A 15,800-nucleotide genomic window follows, 5' to 3' on the forward strand; every position below is an offset into this window, starting at 1 on the left:
GGTGGCATCCTGCATACTGTTCTTTCCTAACCCCTGACCTCTGACCTCCGGCCAGACAGGTGGCATCCTGCATCCTGTTCTTTCCTAACCCCTGACCTCTGACCTCTAACCCCAGGCCAGACAGGTGGCATCCTACATCCTGTTCTTTCCTAACCTCCTAACCCCAGACCTCTGACCTCTAACCCCAGGCCAGTCAGGTGGCATCCTGCATCCTGTTCTTTCCAAACCCCTGACCTCTGACCTCTGACCTCCGGCCAGACAGGTGGCATCCTGCATCCTGTTCTTTCCTAAACACACTGACCTCTGACCTCTAACCCTAGGCCAGACAGGTGGCATCCTGCATCCTGTTCTTTCCTAACCTCCTAACCCCTGACCTCTGACCTCTAACTCCAGGCCAGACAGGCAGCCCCCTGCATCCTGTTCTTTCCTAACCTCCTAACCCCTGACCTCTGACCTCTAACTCCAGGCCAGACAGGCGGCCCCCTGCATCCTGTTCTTTCCTAACCTCCTAACCCCTGACCTCTGACCTCTAACTCCAGGCCAGACAGGCGGCCCCCTGCATCCTGTTCTTTCCTAACCTCCTAACCCCTGACCTCTGACCTCTAACCCCAGGCCAGACAGGCGGCCCCCTGCATCCTGTTCTTTCCTAACCTCCTAACCCCTGACCTCTGACCTCTAACTCCAGGCCAGACAGGCGGCCCCCTGCATCCTGTTCTTTGACGAGCTGGACTCCATCGCCAAGTCCAGAGGGGGCGGAGCCGGGGACGCAGGGGGCGCGGCCGACAGGGTCATCAACCAGATCCTCACGGAGATGGACGGAATGTCCAACAAGAAGAACGTCTTTATTATAGGAGCTACCAACAGGTAGAGAGATGTGGGGGGTCCTTTATTATAGGAGCTACCAACAGGTAGAGGGATGTGGGGGGGGTCTTTACTATAGGAGCTACCAACAGGTAGAGGGATGTGGGGGTCTTTATTATAGGAGCTACCAACAGGTAGAGGGATGTGGGGGTCTTTATTATAGGAGCTACCAACAGGTAGAGGGATGTGGGGGGTCTTTATTATAGGAGCTACCAACAGGTAGAGGGATGTGGGGGGGGGGGTCCTTTATAATAGGAGCTACCAACAGGTAGAGGGATGTGGGGGGAGGGGGTCCTTTATAATAGGAGCTACCAACAGGTAGAAGGATGTGGGGGGGGGGTCTTTATTATAGGAGCTACCAACAGGTAGAGGGATGTGGGGGGTCTTTATTATAGGAGCTACCAACAGGTAGAGGGATGTGGGGGGGGGTCTTTATTATAGGAGCTACCAACAGGTAGAAGGATGTGGGGGGGGTCTTTATTATAGGAGCTACCAACACGTAGAGGGATGTGGGGGGGTCTTTATTATAGGAGCTACCAACAGGTAGAAGGACGTGGGGGGGTCTTTATTATAGGAGCTACCAACAGGTAGATGGATGTGGGGGGGGGCTTTATTATAGGAGCTACCAACAGGTAGAAGGATGTGGGGGGTCTTTATTATAGGAGCTACCAACAGGTAGAGGGATGTGAGGGGGGGTCTTTATTATAGGAGCTACCAACAGGTAGAAGGATGTGGGGGGGGGTATTTATTATAGGAGCTACCAACAGGTAGAGGGATGTGGGGGGGGGGGGTCTTTATTATAGGAGCTACCAACAGGTAGAAGGATGTGTGGGGGGGTCTTTATTATAGGAGCTACCAACAGGTAGAAGGATGTGGGGGGTCTTTATTATAGGAGCTACCAACAGGTAGAGAGATGTGGGGGGGTCTTTATTATAGGAGCTACCAACAGGTAGAGAGATGTGGGGGGTCCTTTATTATAGGAGCTACCAACAGGTAGAAGGATGTGGGGGGGGTCTTTATTATAGGAGCTACCAACAGGTAGAGGGATGTGGGGGGGGGGGTCTTTATTATAGGAGCTACCAACAGGTAGAAGGATGTGTGGGGGGGGGTCTTTATTATAGGAGCTACCAACAGGTAGAGAGATGTGGGGGGGGTCTTTATTATAGGAGCTACCAACAGGTAGAGAGATGTGGGGGGGTCTTTATTATAGGAGCTACCAACAGGTAGAGAGATGTGGGGGGGTCTTTATTATAGGAGCTACCAACAGGTAGAAGGATGTGGGGGGGGTCTTTATTATAGGAGCTACCAACAGGTAGAGAGATGTGGGGGGGGGTCTTTATTATAGGAGCTACCAACAGGTAGAAGGATGTGGGGGGGGTCCTTTATTATAGGAGCTACCAACAGGTAGAAGGATGTGGGGGGGTCTTTATTATAGGAGCTACCAACAGGTAGAGGGATGTGAGGGGGGGTCTTTATTATAGGAGCTACCAACAGGTAGAAGGATGTGGGGGGGGTATTTATTATAGGAGCTACCAACAGGTAGAGGGATGGGGGGGGGGTCTTTATTATAGGAGCTACCAACAGGTAGAAGGATGTGGGGGGGGTCCTTTATTATAGGAGCTACCAACAGGTAGAAGGATGTGGGGGGGTCTTTATTATAGGAGCTACCAACAGGTAGAGGGATGTGGGGGGGGGGGGTCTTTATTATAGGAGCTACCAACAGGTAGAAGGATGTGTGGGGGGGTCTTTATTATAGGAGCTACCAACAGGTAGAAGGATGTGGGGGGGGTCTTTATTATAGGAGCTACCAACAGGTAGAGAGATGTGGGGGGGGTCTTTATTATAGGAGCTACCAACAGGTAGAGAGATGTGGGGGGGGTCCTTTATTATAGGAGCTACCAACAGGTAGAAGGATGTGGGGGGGTCTTTATTATAGGAGCTACCAACAGGTAGAGGGATGTGAGGGGGGGGTCTTTATTATAGGAGCTACCAACAGGTAGAAGGATGTGGGGGGGGAGGTATTTATTATAGGAGCTACCAACAGGTAGAGGGATGTGGGGGGGGGGGTCTTTATTATAGGAGCTACCAACAGGTAGAAGGATGTGTGGGGGGGTCTTTATTATAGGAGCTACCAACAGGTAGAAGGATGTGGGGGGGGTCTTTATTATAGGAGCTACCAACAGGTAGAGAGATGTGGGGGGGGTCTTTATTATAGGAGCTACCAACAGGTAGAGAGATGTGGGGGGGGTCTTTATTATAGGAGCTACCAACAGGTAGAGAGATGTGGGGGGGGTCTTTATTATAGGAGCTACCAACAGGTAGAAGGATGTGGGGGGGTCTTTATTATAGGACCTACCAACAGGTAGAGGGATGTGGGGGGGGTCTTTATTATAGGAGCTACCAACAGGTAGAGGGATGTGGGGGGGGTCTTTATTATAGGAGCTACCAACAGGTAGAAGGATGTGGGGGGGTCTTTATTATAGGAGCTACCAACAGGTAGAGAGATGTGGGGGGGTCTTTATTATAGGAGCTACCAACAGGTAGAGAGATGTGGGGGGTCTTTATTATAGGAGCTACCAACAGGTAGAGATGGGGGTCCTTATAGAGCTACCAACAGGTAGAAGGATGTGGGGGGGGTCCTTTATTATAGGAGCTACCAACAGGTAGAAGGATGTGGGGGGGTCTTTATTATAGGAGCTACCAACAGGTAGAGGGATGTGGGGGGGGTCTTTATTATAGGAGCTACCAACAGGTAGAAGGATGTGGGGGGGGTCTTTATTATAGGAGCTACCAACAGGTAGAGAGATGTGGGGGGGTCTTTATTATAGGAGCTACCAACAGGTAGAGAGATGTGGGGGGGTCCTTTATTATAGGAGCTACCAACAGGTAGAGAGATGTGGGGGGTCCTTTATTATAGGAGCTACCAACAGGTAGAGAGATGTAGGGGGGGGTCTTTATTATAGGAGCTACCAACAGGTAGAGAGATGTGGGGGGTCCTTTATTATAGGAGCTACCAACAGGTAGAAGGATGTGGGGGGGTCTTTATTATAGGAGCTACCAACAGGTAGAGGGATGTGGGGGGGGTCTTTATTATAGGAGCTACCAACAGGTAGAAGGATGTGGGGGGGGGAGGTATTTATTATAGGAGCTACCAACAGGTAGAGGGATGTGGGGGGGGGTCTTTATTATAGGAGCTACCAACAGGTAGAAGGATGTGGGGGGGGTCTTTATTATAGGAGCTACCAACAGGTAGAAGGATGTGGGGGGGTCTTTATTATAGGAGCTACCAACAGGTAGAGAGATGTGGGGGGGGGTCTTTATTATAGGAGCTACCAACAGGTAGAGAGATGTGGGGGGGTCTTTATTATAGGAGCTACCAACAGGTAGAGAGATGTGGGGGGGTCTTTATTATAGGAGCTACCAACAGGTAGAAGGATGTGGGGGGGTCTTTATTATAGGACCTACCAACAGGTAGAGGGATGTGGGGGGGGGTCTTTATTATAGGAGCAACCAACAGGTAGAGGGATGTGGGGGGGGGGTCTTTATTATAGGAGCTACCAACAGGTAGAAGGATGTGGGGGGTCTTTATTATAGGAGCTACCAACAGGTAGAGAGATGTGGGGGGGTCTTTATTATAGGAGCTACCAACAGGTAGAAGGATGTGGGGGGGGTCTTTATTATAGGAGCTACCAACAGGTAGAAGGATGTGGGGGGGGTCTTTATTATAGGAGCTACCAACAGGTAGAAGGATGTGGGGGGGGTCCTTTATTATAGGAGCTACCAACAGGTAGAAGGATGTGGGGGGGTCTTTATTATAGGAGCTACCAACAGGTAGAGGGATGTGGGGGGGGGGGTCTTTATTATAGGAGCTACCAACAGGTAGAAGGATGTGTGGGGGGGGTCTTTATTATAGGAGCTACCAACAGGTAGAAGGATGTGGGGGGGGTCTTTATTATAGGAGCTACCAACAGGTAGAGAGATGTGGGGGGGGTCTTTATTATAGGAGCTACCAACAGGTAGAGAGATGTGGGGGGTCCTTTATTATAGGAGCTACCAACAGGTAGAAGGATGTGGGGGGGTCTTTATTATAGGAGCTACCAACAGGTAGAGGGATGTGAGGGGGGTCTTTATTATAGGAGCTACCAACAGGTAGAAGGATGTGGGGGGGGGGAGGTATTTATTATAGGAGCTACCAACAGGTAGAGGGATGTGGGGGGGGGTCTTTATTATAGGAGCTACCAACAGGTAGAAGGATGTGTGGGGGGGGGTCTTTATTATAGGAGCTACCAACAGGTAGAAGGATGTGGGGGGGGTCTTTATTATAGGAGCTACCAACAGGTAGAGAGATGTGGGGGGGGTCTTTATTATAGGAGCTACCAACAGGTAGAGAGATGTGGGGGGGTCTTTATTATAGGAGCTACCAACAGGTAGAGAGATGTGGGGGGGGGTCTTTATTATAGGAGCTACCAACAGGTAGAAGGATGTGGGGGGTCTTTATTATAGGACCTACCAACAGGTAGAGGGATGTGGGGGGGGTCTTTATTATAGGAGCAACCAACAGGTAGAGGGATGTGGGGGGGGGGTGTCTTTATTATAGGAGCTACCAACAGGTAGAAGGATGTGGGGGGGTCTTTATTATAGGAGCTACCAACAGGTAGAGAGATGTGGGGGGGTCTTTATTATAGGAGCTACCAACAGGTAGAGAGATGTGGGGGGGGGTCTTTATTATAGGAGCTACCAACAGGTAGAGAGATGTGGGGGGGTCTTTATTATAGGAGCTACCAACAGGTAGAAGGATGTGGGGGGGGGTCCTTTATTATAGGAGCTACCAACAGGTAGAAGGATGTGGGGGGGTCTTTATTATAGGAGCTACCAACAGGTAGAGGGATGTGGGGGGGGGTCTTTATTATAGGAGCTACCAACAGGTAGAAGGATGTGGGGGGGGGTATTTATTATAGGAGCTACCAACAGGTAGAGGGATGTGGGGGGGGGGGGTCTTTATTATAGGAGCTACCAACAGGTAGAAGGATGTGGGGGGGGGTCTTTATTATAGGAGCTACCAACAGGTAGAAGGATGTGGGGGGGGTCTTTATTATAGGAGCTACCAACAGGTAGAGAGATGTGGGGGGGGTCTTTATTATAGGAGCTACCAACAGGTAGAGAGATGTGGGGGGCCTTTATTATAGGAGCTACCAACAGGTAGAGAGATGTGGGGGGGTCTTTATTATAGGAGCTACCAACAGGTAGAGAGATGTGGGGGGGTCTTTATTATAGGAGCTACCAACAGGTAGAGAGATGTGGGGGGGTCTTTATTATAGGAGCTACCAACAGGTAGAGGGATGTGAGGGGGGGTCTTTATTATAGGAGCTACCAACAGGTAGAGGATGTGGGGGGGGGTCTTTATTATAGGAGCTACCAACAGGTAGAGGGATGTGGGGGGGGGTCTTTATTATAGGAGCTACCAACAGGTAGAAGGATGTGGGGGGGGGTCTTTATTATAGGAGCTACCAACAGGTAGAAGGATGTGGGGGGGGTCTTTATTATAGGAGCTACCAACAGGTAGAGAGATGTGGGGGGGGGTCTTTATTATAGGAGCTACCAACAGGTAGAGGGATGTGGGGGGGGTCTTTATTATAGGAGCTACCAACAGGTAGAGAGATGTGGGGGGGTCTTTATTATAGGAGCTACCAACAGGTAGAAGGATGTGGGGGGGGGGTCTTTATTATAGGACCTACCAACAGGTAGAGAGGATGTGGGGGGGGGTCTTTATTATAGGAGCTACCAACAGGTAGAAGGATGTGGGGGGGTCTTTATTATAGGAGCTACCAACAGGTAGAGAGATGTGGGGGGGGTCTTTATTATAGGAGCTACCAACAGGTAGAGAGATGTGGGGGGTCTTTATTATAGGAGCTACCAACAGGTAGAAGGATGTGGGGGGTCTTTATTATAGGAGCTACCAACAGGTAGAGGGATGTGGGGGGGGTCTTTATTATAGGAGCTACCAACAGGTAGAAGGATGTGGGGGGGGTCTTTATTATAGGAGCTACCAACAGGTAGAGAGATGTGGGGGGGTCTTTATTATAGGAGCTACCAACAGGTAGAGAGATGTGGGGGGGTCTTTATTATAGGAGCTACCAACAGGTAGAAGGATGTGGGGGGGTCTTTATTATAGGAGCTACCAACAGGTAGAGAGATGTGGGGGGGGTCTTTATTATAGGAGCTACCAACAGGTAGAAGGATGTGGGGGGGTCCTTTATTATAGGAGCTACCAACAGGTAGAAGGATGTGGGGGGGGTCTTTATTATAGGAGCTACCAACAGGTAGAGGGATGTGGGGGGGGTCTTTATTATAGGAGCTACCAACAGGTAGAAGGATGTGGGGGGGGGGGGTCTTTATTATAGGAGCTACCAACAGGTAGAGGGATGTGGGGGGGGGTCTTTATTATAGGAGCTACCAACAGGTAGAAGGATGTGGGGGGGGTCCTTTATTATAGGAGCTACCAACAGGTAGAAGGATGTGGGGGGTCTTTATTATAGGAGCTACCAACAGGTAGAGAGATGTGGGGGGGTCTTTATTATAGGAGCTACCAACAGGTAGAGAGATGTGGGGGGTCCTTTATTATAGGAGCTACCAACAGGTAGAAGGATGTGGGGGGTCTTTATTATAGGAGCTACCAACAGGTAGAGGGATGTGAGGGGGGTCTTTATTATAGGAGCTACCAACAGGTAGAAGGATGTGGGGGGGGGGTCTTTATTATAGGAGCTACCAACAGGTAGAGGGATGTGTGGGGGGGTCTTTATTATAGGAGCTACCAACAGGTAGAAGGATGTGGGGGGGGGTCTTTATTATAGGAGCTACCAACAGGTAGAGAGATGTGGGGGGGGGTCTTTATTATAGGAGCTACCAACAGGTAGAGAGATGTGGGGGGGTCTTTATTATAGGAGCTACCAACAGGTAGAGAGATGTGGGGGGGTCTTTATTATAGGAGCTACCAACAGGTAGAAGGATGTGGGGGGGGTCTTTATTATAGGACCTACCAACAGGTAGAGGGATGTGGGGGGGGGGTCTTTATTATAGGAGCAACCAACAGGTAGAGGGATGTGGGGGGGGGGGTCTTTATTATAGGAGCTACCAACAGGTAGAAGGATGTGGGGGGGGTCTTTATTATAGGAGCTACCAACAGGTAGAGAGATGTGGGGGGGTCTTTATTATAGGAGCTACCAACAGGTAGAGAGATGTGGGGGGGGTCTTTATTATAGGAGCTACCAACAGGTAGAGAGATGTGGGGGGGTCTTTATTATAGGAGCTACCAACAGGTAGAAGGATGTGGGGGGGGTCCTTTATTATAGGAGCTACCAACAGGTAGAAGGATGTGGGGGGGTCTTTATTATAGGAGCTACCAACAGGTAGAGAGATGTGGGGGGGTCTTTATTATAGGAGCTACCAACAGGTAGAGAGATGTGGGGGGGGTCTTTATTATAGGAGCTACCAACAGGTAGAGAGATGTGGGGGGGGTCTTTATTATAGGAGCTACCAACAGGTAGAAGGATGTGGGGGGGGTCCTTTATTATAGGAGCTACCAACAGGTAGAAGGATGTGGGGGGTCTTTATTATAGGAGCTACCAACAGGTAGAGGGATGTGGGGGGGGGTCTTTATTATAGGAGCTACCAACAGGTAGAAGGATGTGGGGGGGGGTCTTTATTATAGGAGCTACCAACAGGTAGAAGGATGTGGGGGGGGGTCTTTATTATAGGAGCTACCAACAGGTAGAGAGATGTGGGGGGGTCTTTATTATAGGAGCTACCAACAGGTAGAGAGATGTGGGGGGTCCTTTATTATAGGAGCTACCAACAGGTAGAGAGATGTGGGGGGGGTCCTTTATTATAGGAGCTACCAACAGGTAGAGAGATGTGGGGGGGGTCTTTATTATAGGAGCTACCAACAGGTAGAGAGATGTGGGGGGGTCCTTTATTATAGGAGCTACCAACAGGTAGAAGGATGTGGGGGGGTCTTTATTATAGGAGCTACCAACAGGTAGAGGGATGTGAGGGGGGTCTTTATTATAGGAGCTACCAACAGGTAGAAGGATGTGGGGGGGGGGGGGTCTTTATTATAGGAGCTACCAACAGGTAGAGGGATGTGGGGGGGGAGTCTTTATTATAGGAGCTACCAACAGGTAGAAGGATGTGTGGGGGGGGTCTTTATTATAGGAGCTACCAACAGGTAGAAGGATGTGGGGGGGGTCTTTATTATAGGAGCTACCAACAGGTAGAGAGAGATGTGGGGGGGTCTTTATTATAGGAGCTACCAACAGGTAGAGAGATGTGGGGGGTCTTTATTATAGGAGCTACCAACAGGTAGAGAGATGTGGGGGGGTCTTTATTATAGGAGCTACCAACAGGTAGAAGGATGTGGGGGGTCTTTATTATAGGACCTACCAACAGGTAGAGGGATGTGGGGGGGGTCTTTATTATAGGAGCAACCAACAGGTAGAGGGATGTGGGGGGGGGGGTCTTTATTATAGGAGCTACCAACAGGTAGAAGGATGTGGGGGGTCTTTATTATAGGAGCTACCAACAGGTAGAGAGATGTGGGGGGGGTCTTTATTATAGGAGCTACCAACAGGTAGAAGGATGTGGGGGGGGTCTTTATTATAGGAGCTACCAACAGGTAGAAGGATGTGGGGGGGGGTCCTTTATTATAGGAGCTACCAACAGGTAGAAGGATGTGGGGGGGGGTCCTTTATTATAGGAGCTACCAACAGGTAGAGGGATGTGGGGGGGGGTCTTTATTATAGGAGCTACCAACAGGTAGAGGGATGTGGGGGGGGGTCTTTATTATAGGAGCTACCAACAGGTAGAAGGATGTGGGGGGGGGTCTTTATTATAGGAGCTACCAACAGGTAGAAGGATGTGGGGGGGGTCTTTATTATAGGAGCTACCAACAGGTAGAGAGATGTGGGGGGGGTCCTTTATTATAGGAGCTACCAACAGGTAGAGAGATGTGGGGGGTCCTTTATTATAGGAGCTACCAACAGGTAGAGGGATGTGGGGGGGGTCTTTATTATAGGAGCTACCAACAGGTAGAAGGATGTGGGGGGGGTATTTATTATAGGAGCTACCAACAGGTAGAGGGATGTGGGGGGGTCTTTATTATAGGAGCTACCAACAGGTAGAAGGATGTGTGGGGGGGGGTCTTTATTATAGGAGCTACCAACAGGTAGAAGGATGTGGGGGGTCTTTATTATAGGAGCTACCAACAGGTAGAGAGATGTGGGGGGGTCTTTATTATAGGAGCTACCAACAGGTAGAGAGATGTGGGGGGGTCTTTATTATAGGAGCTACCAACAGGTAGAGAGATGTGGGGGGTCTTTATTATAGGAGCTACCAACAGGTAGAAGGATGTGGGGGGTCTTTATTATAGGACCTACCAACAGGTAGAGGGATGTGGGGGGGGGGTCTTTATTATAGGAGCAACCAACAGGTAGAGGGATGTGGGGGGGGGTGTCTTTATTATAGGAGCTACCAACAGGTAGAAGGATGTGGGGGGGTCTTTATTATAGGAGCTACCAACAGGTAGAGAGATGTGGGGGGGTCTTTATTATAGGAGCTACCAACAGGTAGAGAGATGTGGGGGGGTCTTTATTATAGGAGCTACCAACAGGTAGAGAGATGTGGGGGGGTCTTTATTATAGGAGCTACCAACAGGTAGAAGGATGTGGGGGGGGTCCTTTATTATAGGAGCTACCAACAGGTAGAAGGATGTGGGGGGTCTTTATTATAGGAGCTACCAACAGGTAGAGGGATGTGAGGGGGGTCTTTATTATAGGAGCTACCAACAGGTAGAAGGATGTGGGGGGGGGTCTTTATTATAGGAGCTACCAACAGGTAGAGGGATGTGGGGGGGGGGTCTTTATTATAGGAGCTACCAACAGGTAGAAGGATGTGGGGGGGGTCTTTATTATAGGAGCTACCAACAGGTAGAAGGATGTGGGGGGGTCTTTATTATAGGAGCTACCAACAGGTAGAGAGATGTGGGGGGGTCTTTATTATAGGAGCTACCAACAGGTAGAGAGATGTGGGGGGTCCTTTATTATAGGAGCTACCAACAGGTAGAGAGATGTGGGGGGGGTCCTTTATTATAGGAGCTACCAACAGGTAGAGGGATGTGAGGGGGGTCTTTATTATAGGAGCTACCAACAGGTAGAGAGATGTGGGGGGGTCTTTATTATAGGAGCTACCAACAGGTAGAGAGATGTGGGGGGTCTTTATTATAGGAGCTACCAACAGGTAGAAGGATGTGGGGGGGTCTTTATTATAGGACCTACCAACAGGTAGAGGGATGTGGGGGGGGTCTTTATTATAGGAGCAACCAACAGGTAGAGGGATGTGGGGGGGGGTCTTTATTATAGGAGCTACCAACAGGTAGAAGGATGTGGGGGGTCTTTATTATAGGAGCTACCAACAGGTAGAGAGATGTGGGGGGTCTTTATTATAGGAGCTACCAACAGGTAGAAGGATGTGGGGGGGGTCTTTATTATAGGAGCTACCAACAGGTAGAAGGATGTGGGGGGGGGGTCTTTATTATAGGAGCTACCAACAGGTAGAGGGATGTGGGGGGTCTTTATTATAGGAGCTACCAACAGGTAGAGGGATGTGGGGGGGGTCTTTATTATAGGAGCTACCAACAGGTAGAAGGATGTGGGGGGGGGTCTTTATTATAGGAGCTACCAACAGGTAGAGAGATGTGGGGGGGGTCTTTATTATAGGAGCTACCAACAGGTAGAGAGATGTGGGGGGGTCTTTATTATAGGAGCTACCAACAGGTAGAGAGATGTGGGGGGGGTCTTTATTATAGGAGCTACCAACAGGTAGAGGGATGTGGGGGGGGGGGTCCTTTATTATAGGAGCTACCAACAGGTAGAGGTATGTGGGGGGGGGGGTCTTTATTATAGGAGCTACCAACAGGTAGAGGGATGTGGGGGGGGGGGGTCCTTTATTATAGGAGCTACCAACAGGTAGAGGGATGTGGGGGGGGGGTCTTTATTATAGGAGCTACCAACAGGTAGAAGGATGTGGGGGGGTCTTTATTATAGGAGCTACCAACAGGTAGAGGGATGTGGGGGGGGGTCCTTTATTATAGGAGCTACCAACAGGTAGAAGGATGTGGGGGGGGTCTTTATTATAGGAGCTACCAACAGGTAGAGGGATGTGGGGGGGGGTCTTTATTATAGGAGCTACCAACAGGTAGAAGGATGTGGGGGGGGGGGTATTTATTATAGGAGCTACCAACAGGTAGAGGGATGTGGGGGGGGGTCTTTATTATAGGAGCTACCAACAGGTAGAAGGATGTGGGGGGGGGTCTTTATTATAGGGGCTACCAACAGGTAGAGGGATGTGGGGGGGGGGTCTTTATTATAGGAGCTACCAACAGGTAGAAGGATGTGGGGGGGGGGTCTTTATTATAGGAGCTACCAACAGGTAGAAGGATGTGGGGGGGGGTCCTTTATTATAGGAGCTACCAACAGGTAGAAGGATGTGGGGGGGTATTTATTATAGGAGCTACCAACAGGTAGAGGGATGTGGGGGGTCTTTATTATAGGAGCTACCAACAGGTAGAAGGATGTGTGGGGGGGGGTCTTTATTATAGGAGCTACCAACAGGTAGAAGGATGTGGGGGGGTCTTTATTATAGGAGCTACCAACAGGTAGAAGGATGTGGGGGGGTCTTTATTAAAGGAGCTACCAACAGGTAGAGAGATGTGGGGGGGGTCTTTATTATAGGAGCTACCAACAGGTAGAGGGATGTGGGGGGGGGGGCTTTATTATAGGAGCAACCAACAGGTAGAAGGATGTGGGGGGGGTCTTTATTATAGGAGCTACCAACAGGTAGAAGGATGTGGGGGGTCTTTATTAAAGGAGCTACCAACAGGTAGAGAGATGTGGGGGGTCTTTATTATAGGAGCTACCAACAGGTAGAAGGATGTGTGGGGGGGGGTCTTTATTATAGGAGCTACCAACAGGTAGAAGGATGTGGGGGGGTCTTTATTATAGGAGCTACCAACAGGTAGAGAGATCTGGGGGGGGGTCTTTATTATAGGAGCTACCAACAGGTAGAGAGATGTGGGGGGTCTTTATTATAGGAGCTACCAACAGGTAGAGGGATGTGGGGGGGGGTCTTTATTATAGGAGCAACCAACAGGTAGAAGGATGTGGGGGGTCTTTATTATAGGACCTACCAACAGGTAGAGGGATGTGGGGGGGGGTCTTTATTATAGGAGCAACCAACAGGTAGAAGGATGTGGGGGGGGATTCTTTATTATAGGACCTACCAACAGGTAGAAGGATGTGGGGGGGGGTCATTATTATAGGAGCTACCAACAGGTAGAAGGATGTGGGGGGGGGTCTTTATTACAGGTAGAAGGATGTGGGGGGGTCTTTATTATAGGAGCTACCAACAGGTAGAAGGATGTGGGGGGGGGTTCTTTATTATAGGAGCTACCAACAGGTAGAAGGATGTGGGGGGGGGGGGTCTTTATTATAGGAGCTACCCAGATAGAAGGATGTGGGGGGGTCTTTATTATAGGAGCTACCAACAGGTAGAGAGATGTAGGGGGGGGTCTTTATTATAGGAGCTACCAACAGATAGAAGGATGTGGGGGGGTCTTTATTATAGGAGCTACCAACAGATAGAAGGATGTGGGGGGGTCTTTATTATAGGAGCTACCAACAGGTAGAGGGATGTAGGGGGGGGTCTTTATTATAGGAGCTACCAACAGATAGAAGGATGTGGGGGGGTCTTTATTATAGGAGCTACCAACAGGTAGAAGGATGTGGGGGGGAGGGGGGTCTTTATTATAGGAGCTACCAACAGGTAGAAGGATGTGGGGGGTCTTTATTATAGGAGCTACCAACCGGTATAATAGACTCTGTTATCCTCCAGACCTGATATAATAGACTCTGTTATCCTCCAGACCCGATATAATAGACTCTGTTATCCTCCCCCTCCAGACCTGATATAATAGACTCTGTTATCCTCCCCCTCCAGACCTGATATAATAGACTCTGTTATCCTCCCCCTCTAGACCTGATATAATAGACTCTGTTATCCTCCAGACCTGATATAATAGACTCTGTTATCCTCCCCCTCCAGACCTGATATAATAGACTCTGTTATCCTCCCCCTCCAGCACTGATATAATAAACTCTGTTATCCTCCAGACCTGATATAATAGACTCTGTTATCCTCCCCCTCCAGACCTGATATAATAGACTCTGTTATCCTCCAGACCTGATATAATAGACTCTGTTATCCTCCAGACCTGATATAATAGACTCTGTTATCCTCCCCCAGACCTGATATAATAGACTCTGTTATCCTCCAGACCTGATATAATAGACTCTGTTATCCTCCAGACCTGATATAATAGACTCTGTTATCCTCCAGACCTGATATAATAGACTCTGTTATCCTCCCCCTCCAGACCTGATATAATAGACTCTGTTATCCTCCCCCTCCAGACCTGATATAATAGACTCTGTTATCCTCCCCTCCAGACCTGATATAATAGACTCTGTTATCCTCCCCCTCCAGACCTGATATAATAGACTCTGTTATCCTCCCCCCTCCAGACCTGATATAATAGACTCTGTTATCCTCCCCCTCCAGACCTGATATAATAGACTCTGTTATCCTCCCCCTCCAGACCTGATATAATAGACTCTGTTATCCTCCTCCAGACCTGATATAATAGACTCTGTTATCCTCCCCCTCCAGACCTGATATAATAGACTCTGTTATCCTCCCCCTCCAGACCTGATATAATAGACTCTGTTATCCTCCCCTCCAGACCTGATATAATAGACTCTGTTATCCTCCCCCTCCAGACCTGATATAATAGACTCTGTTATCCTCCCCCTCCAGACCTGATATAATAGACTCTGTTATCCTCCAGACCTATATAATAGACTCTGTTATCCTCCCCCTCCAGACCTGATATAATAGACTCTGTTATCCTCCTAGACCTGATATAATAGACTCTGTTATCCTCCTCAGACCTGATATAATAGACTCTGTTATCCTCCCCCTCCAGACCTGATATAATAGACTCTGTTATCCTCCCCCTCCAGACCTGATATAATAGACTCTGTTATCCTCCCCCTCCAGACCTGATATAATAGACTCTGTTATCCTCCCCCCTCCAGACCTGATATAATAGACTCTGTTATCCTCCCCCTCCAGACCTGATATAATAGACTCTGTTATCCTCCCCCCTCCAGACCTGATATAATAGACTCTGTTATCCTCCCCCTCCAGACCTGATATAATAGACTCTGTTATCCTCCCCCTCCAGACCTGATATAATAGACTCTGTTATCCTCCCCTCCAGACCTGATATAATAGACTCTGTTATCCTCCCCCAGACCTGATATAATAGACTCTGTTATCCTCCCCTCCAGACCTGATATAATAGACTCTGTTATCCTCCCCCTCCAGACCTGATATAATAGACTCTGTTATCCTCCCCCCTCCAGACCTGATATAATAGACTCTGTTATCCTCCCCCCTCCAGACCTGATATAATAGACTCTGTTATCCTCCCCCTCCAGACCTGATATAATAGACTCTGTTATCCTCCCCCTCCAGACCTGATATAATAGACTCTGTTATCCTCCCCCTCCAGACCTGATATAATAGACTCTGTTATCCTCCAGACCTGATATAATAGACTCTGTTATCCTCCCCCCTCCAGACCTGATATAATAGACTCTGTTATCCTCCAGACCATATATAATAGACTCTGTTATCCTCCCCCTCCAGACCTGATATAATAAACTCTGTTATCCTCCCCCCTCCAGACCTGATATAATAGACTCTGTTATCCTCCCCCCTCCAGACCTGATATAATAGACTCTGTTTTCCTCCAGACCTGATATAAT

General features: G+C 49.2%; 1 protein-coding gene across 2 annotated transcripts in view; it reads left to right on the plus strand.

Annotated features, from left to right (window-relative positions):
• LOC106564263 (transitional endoplasmic reticulum ATPase) overlaps positions 1–15,800 on the plus strand; it is an 82,628-nt gene that overhangs the window by 63,175 nt on the left and 3,653 nt on the right. The window contains exons 15-16 of one of the 2 annotated variants that reach the window (XM_045690786.1): positions 686–864; positions 13,804–14,196. In XM_045690786.1, the coding sequence (XP_045546742.1) occupies positions 686–864; positions 13,804–13,882 (258 nt within the window). In that variant the 3' untranslated portion in view covers positions 13,883–14,196. Of the gene's footprint in view, positions 1–685; positions 865–13,803; positions 14,197–15,800 lie in introns of those variants that run through there. The other variant, XM_045690785.1, reaches the window with a different exon arrangement.

This window comes from Salmo salar, chromosome ssa12 (genome assembly GCF_905237065.1).
Source record: "Salmo salar chromosome ssa12, Ssal_v3.1, whole genome shotgun sequence".
NCBI lineage: Eukaryota > Metazoa > Chordata > Actinopteri > Salmoniformes > Salmonidae > Salmo > Salmo salar.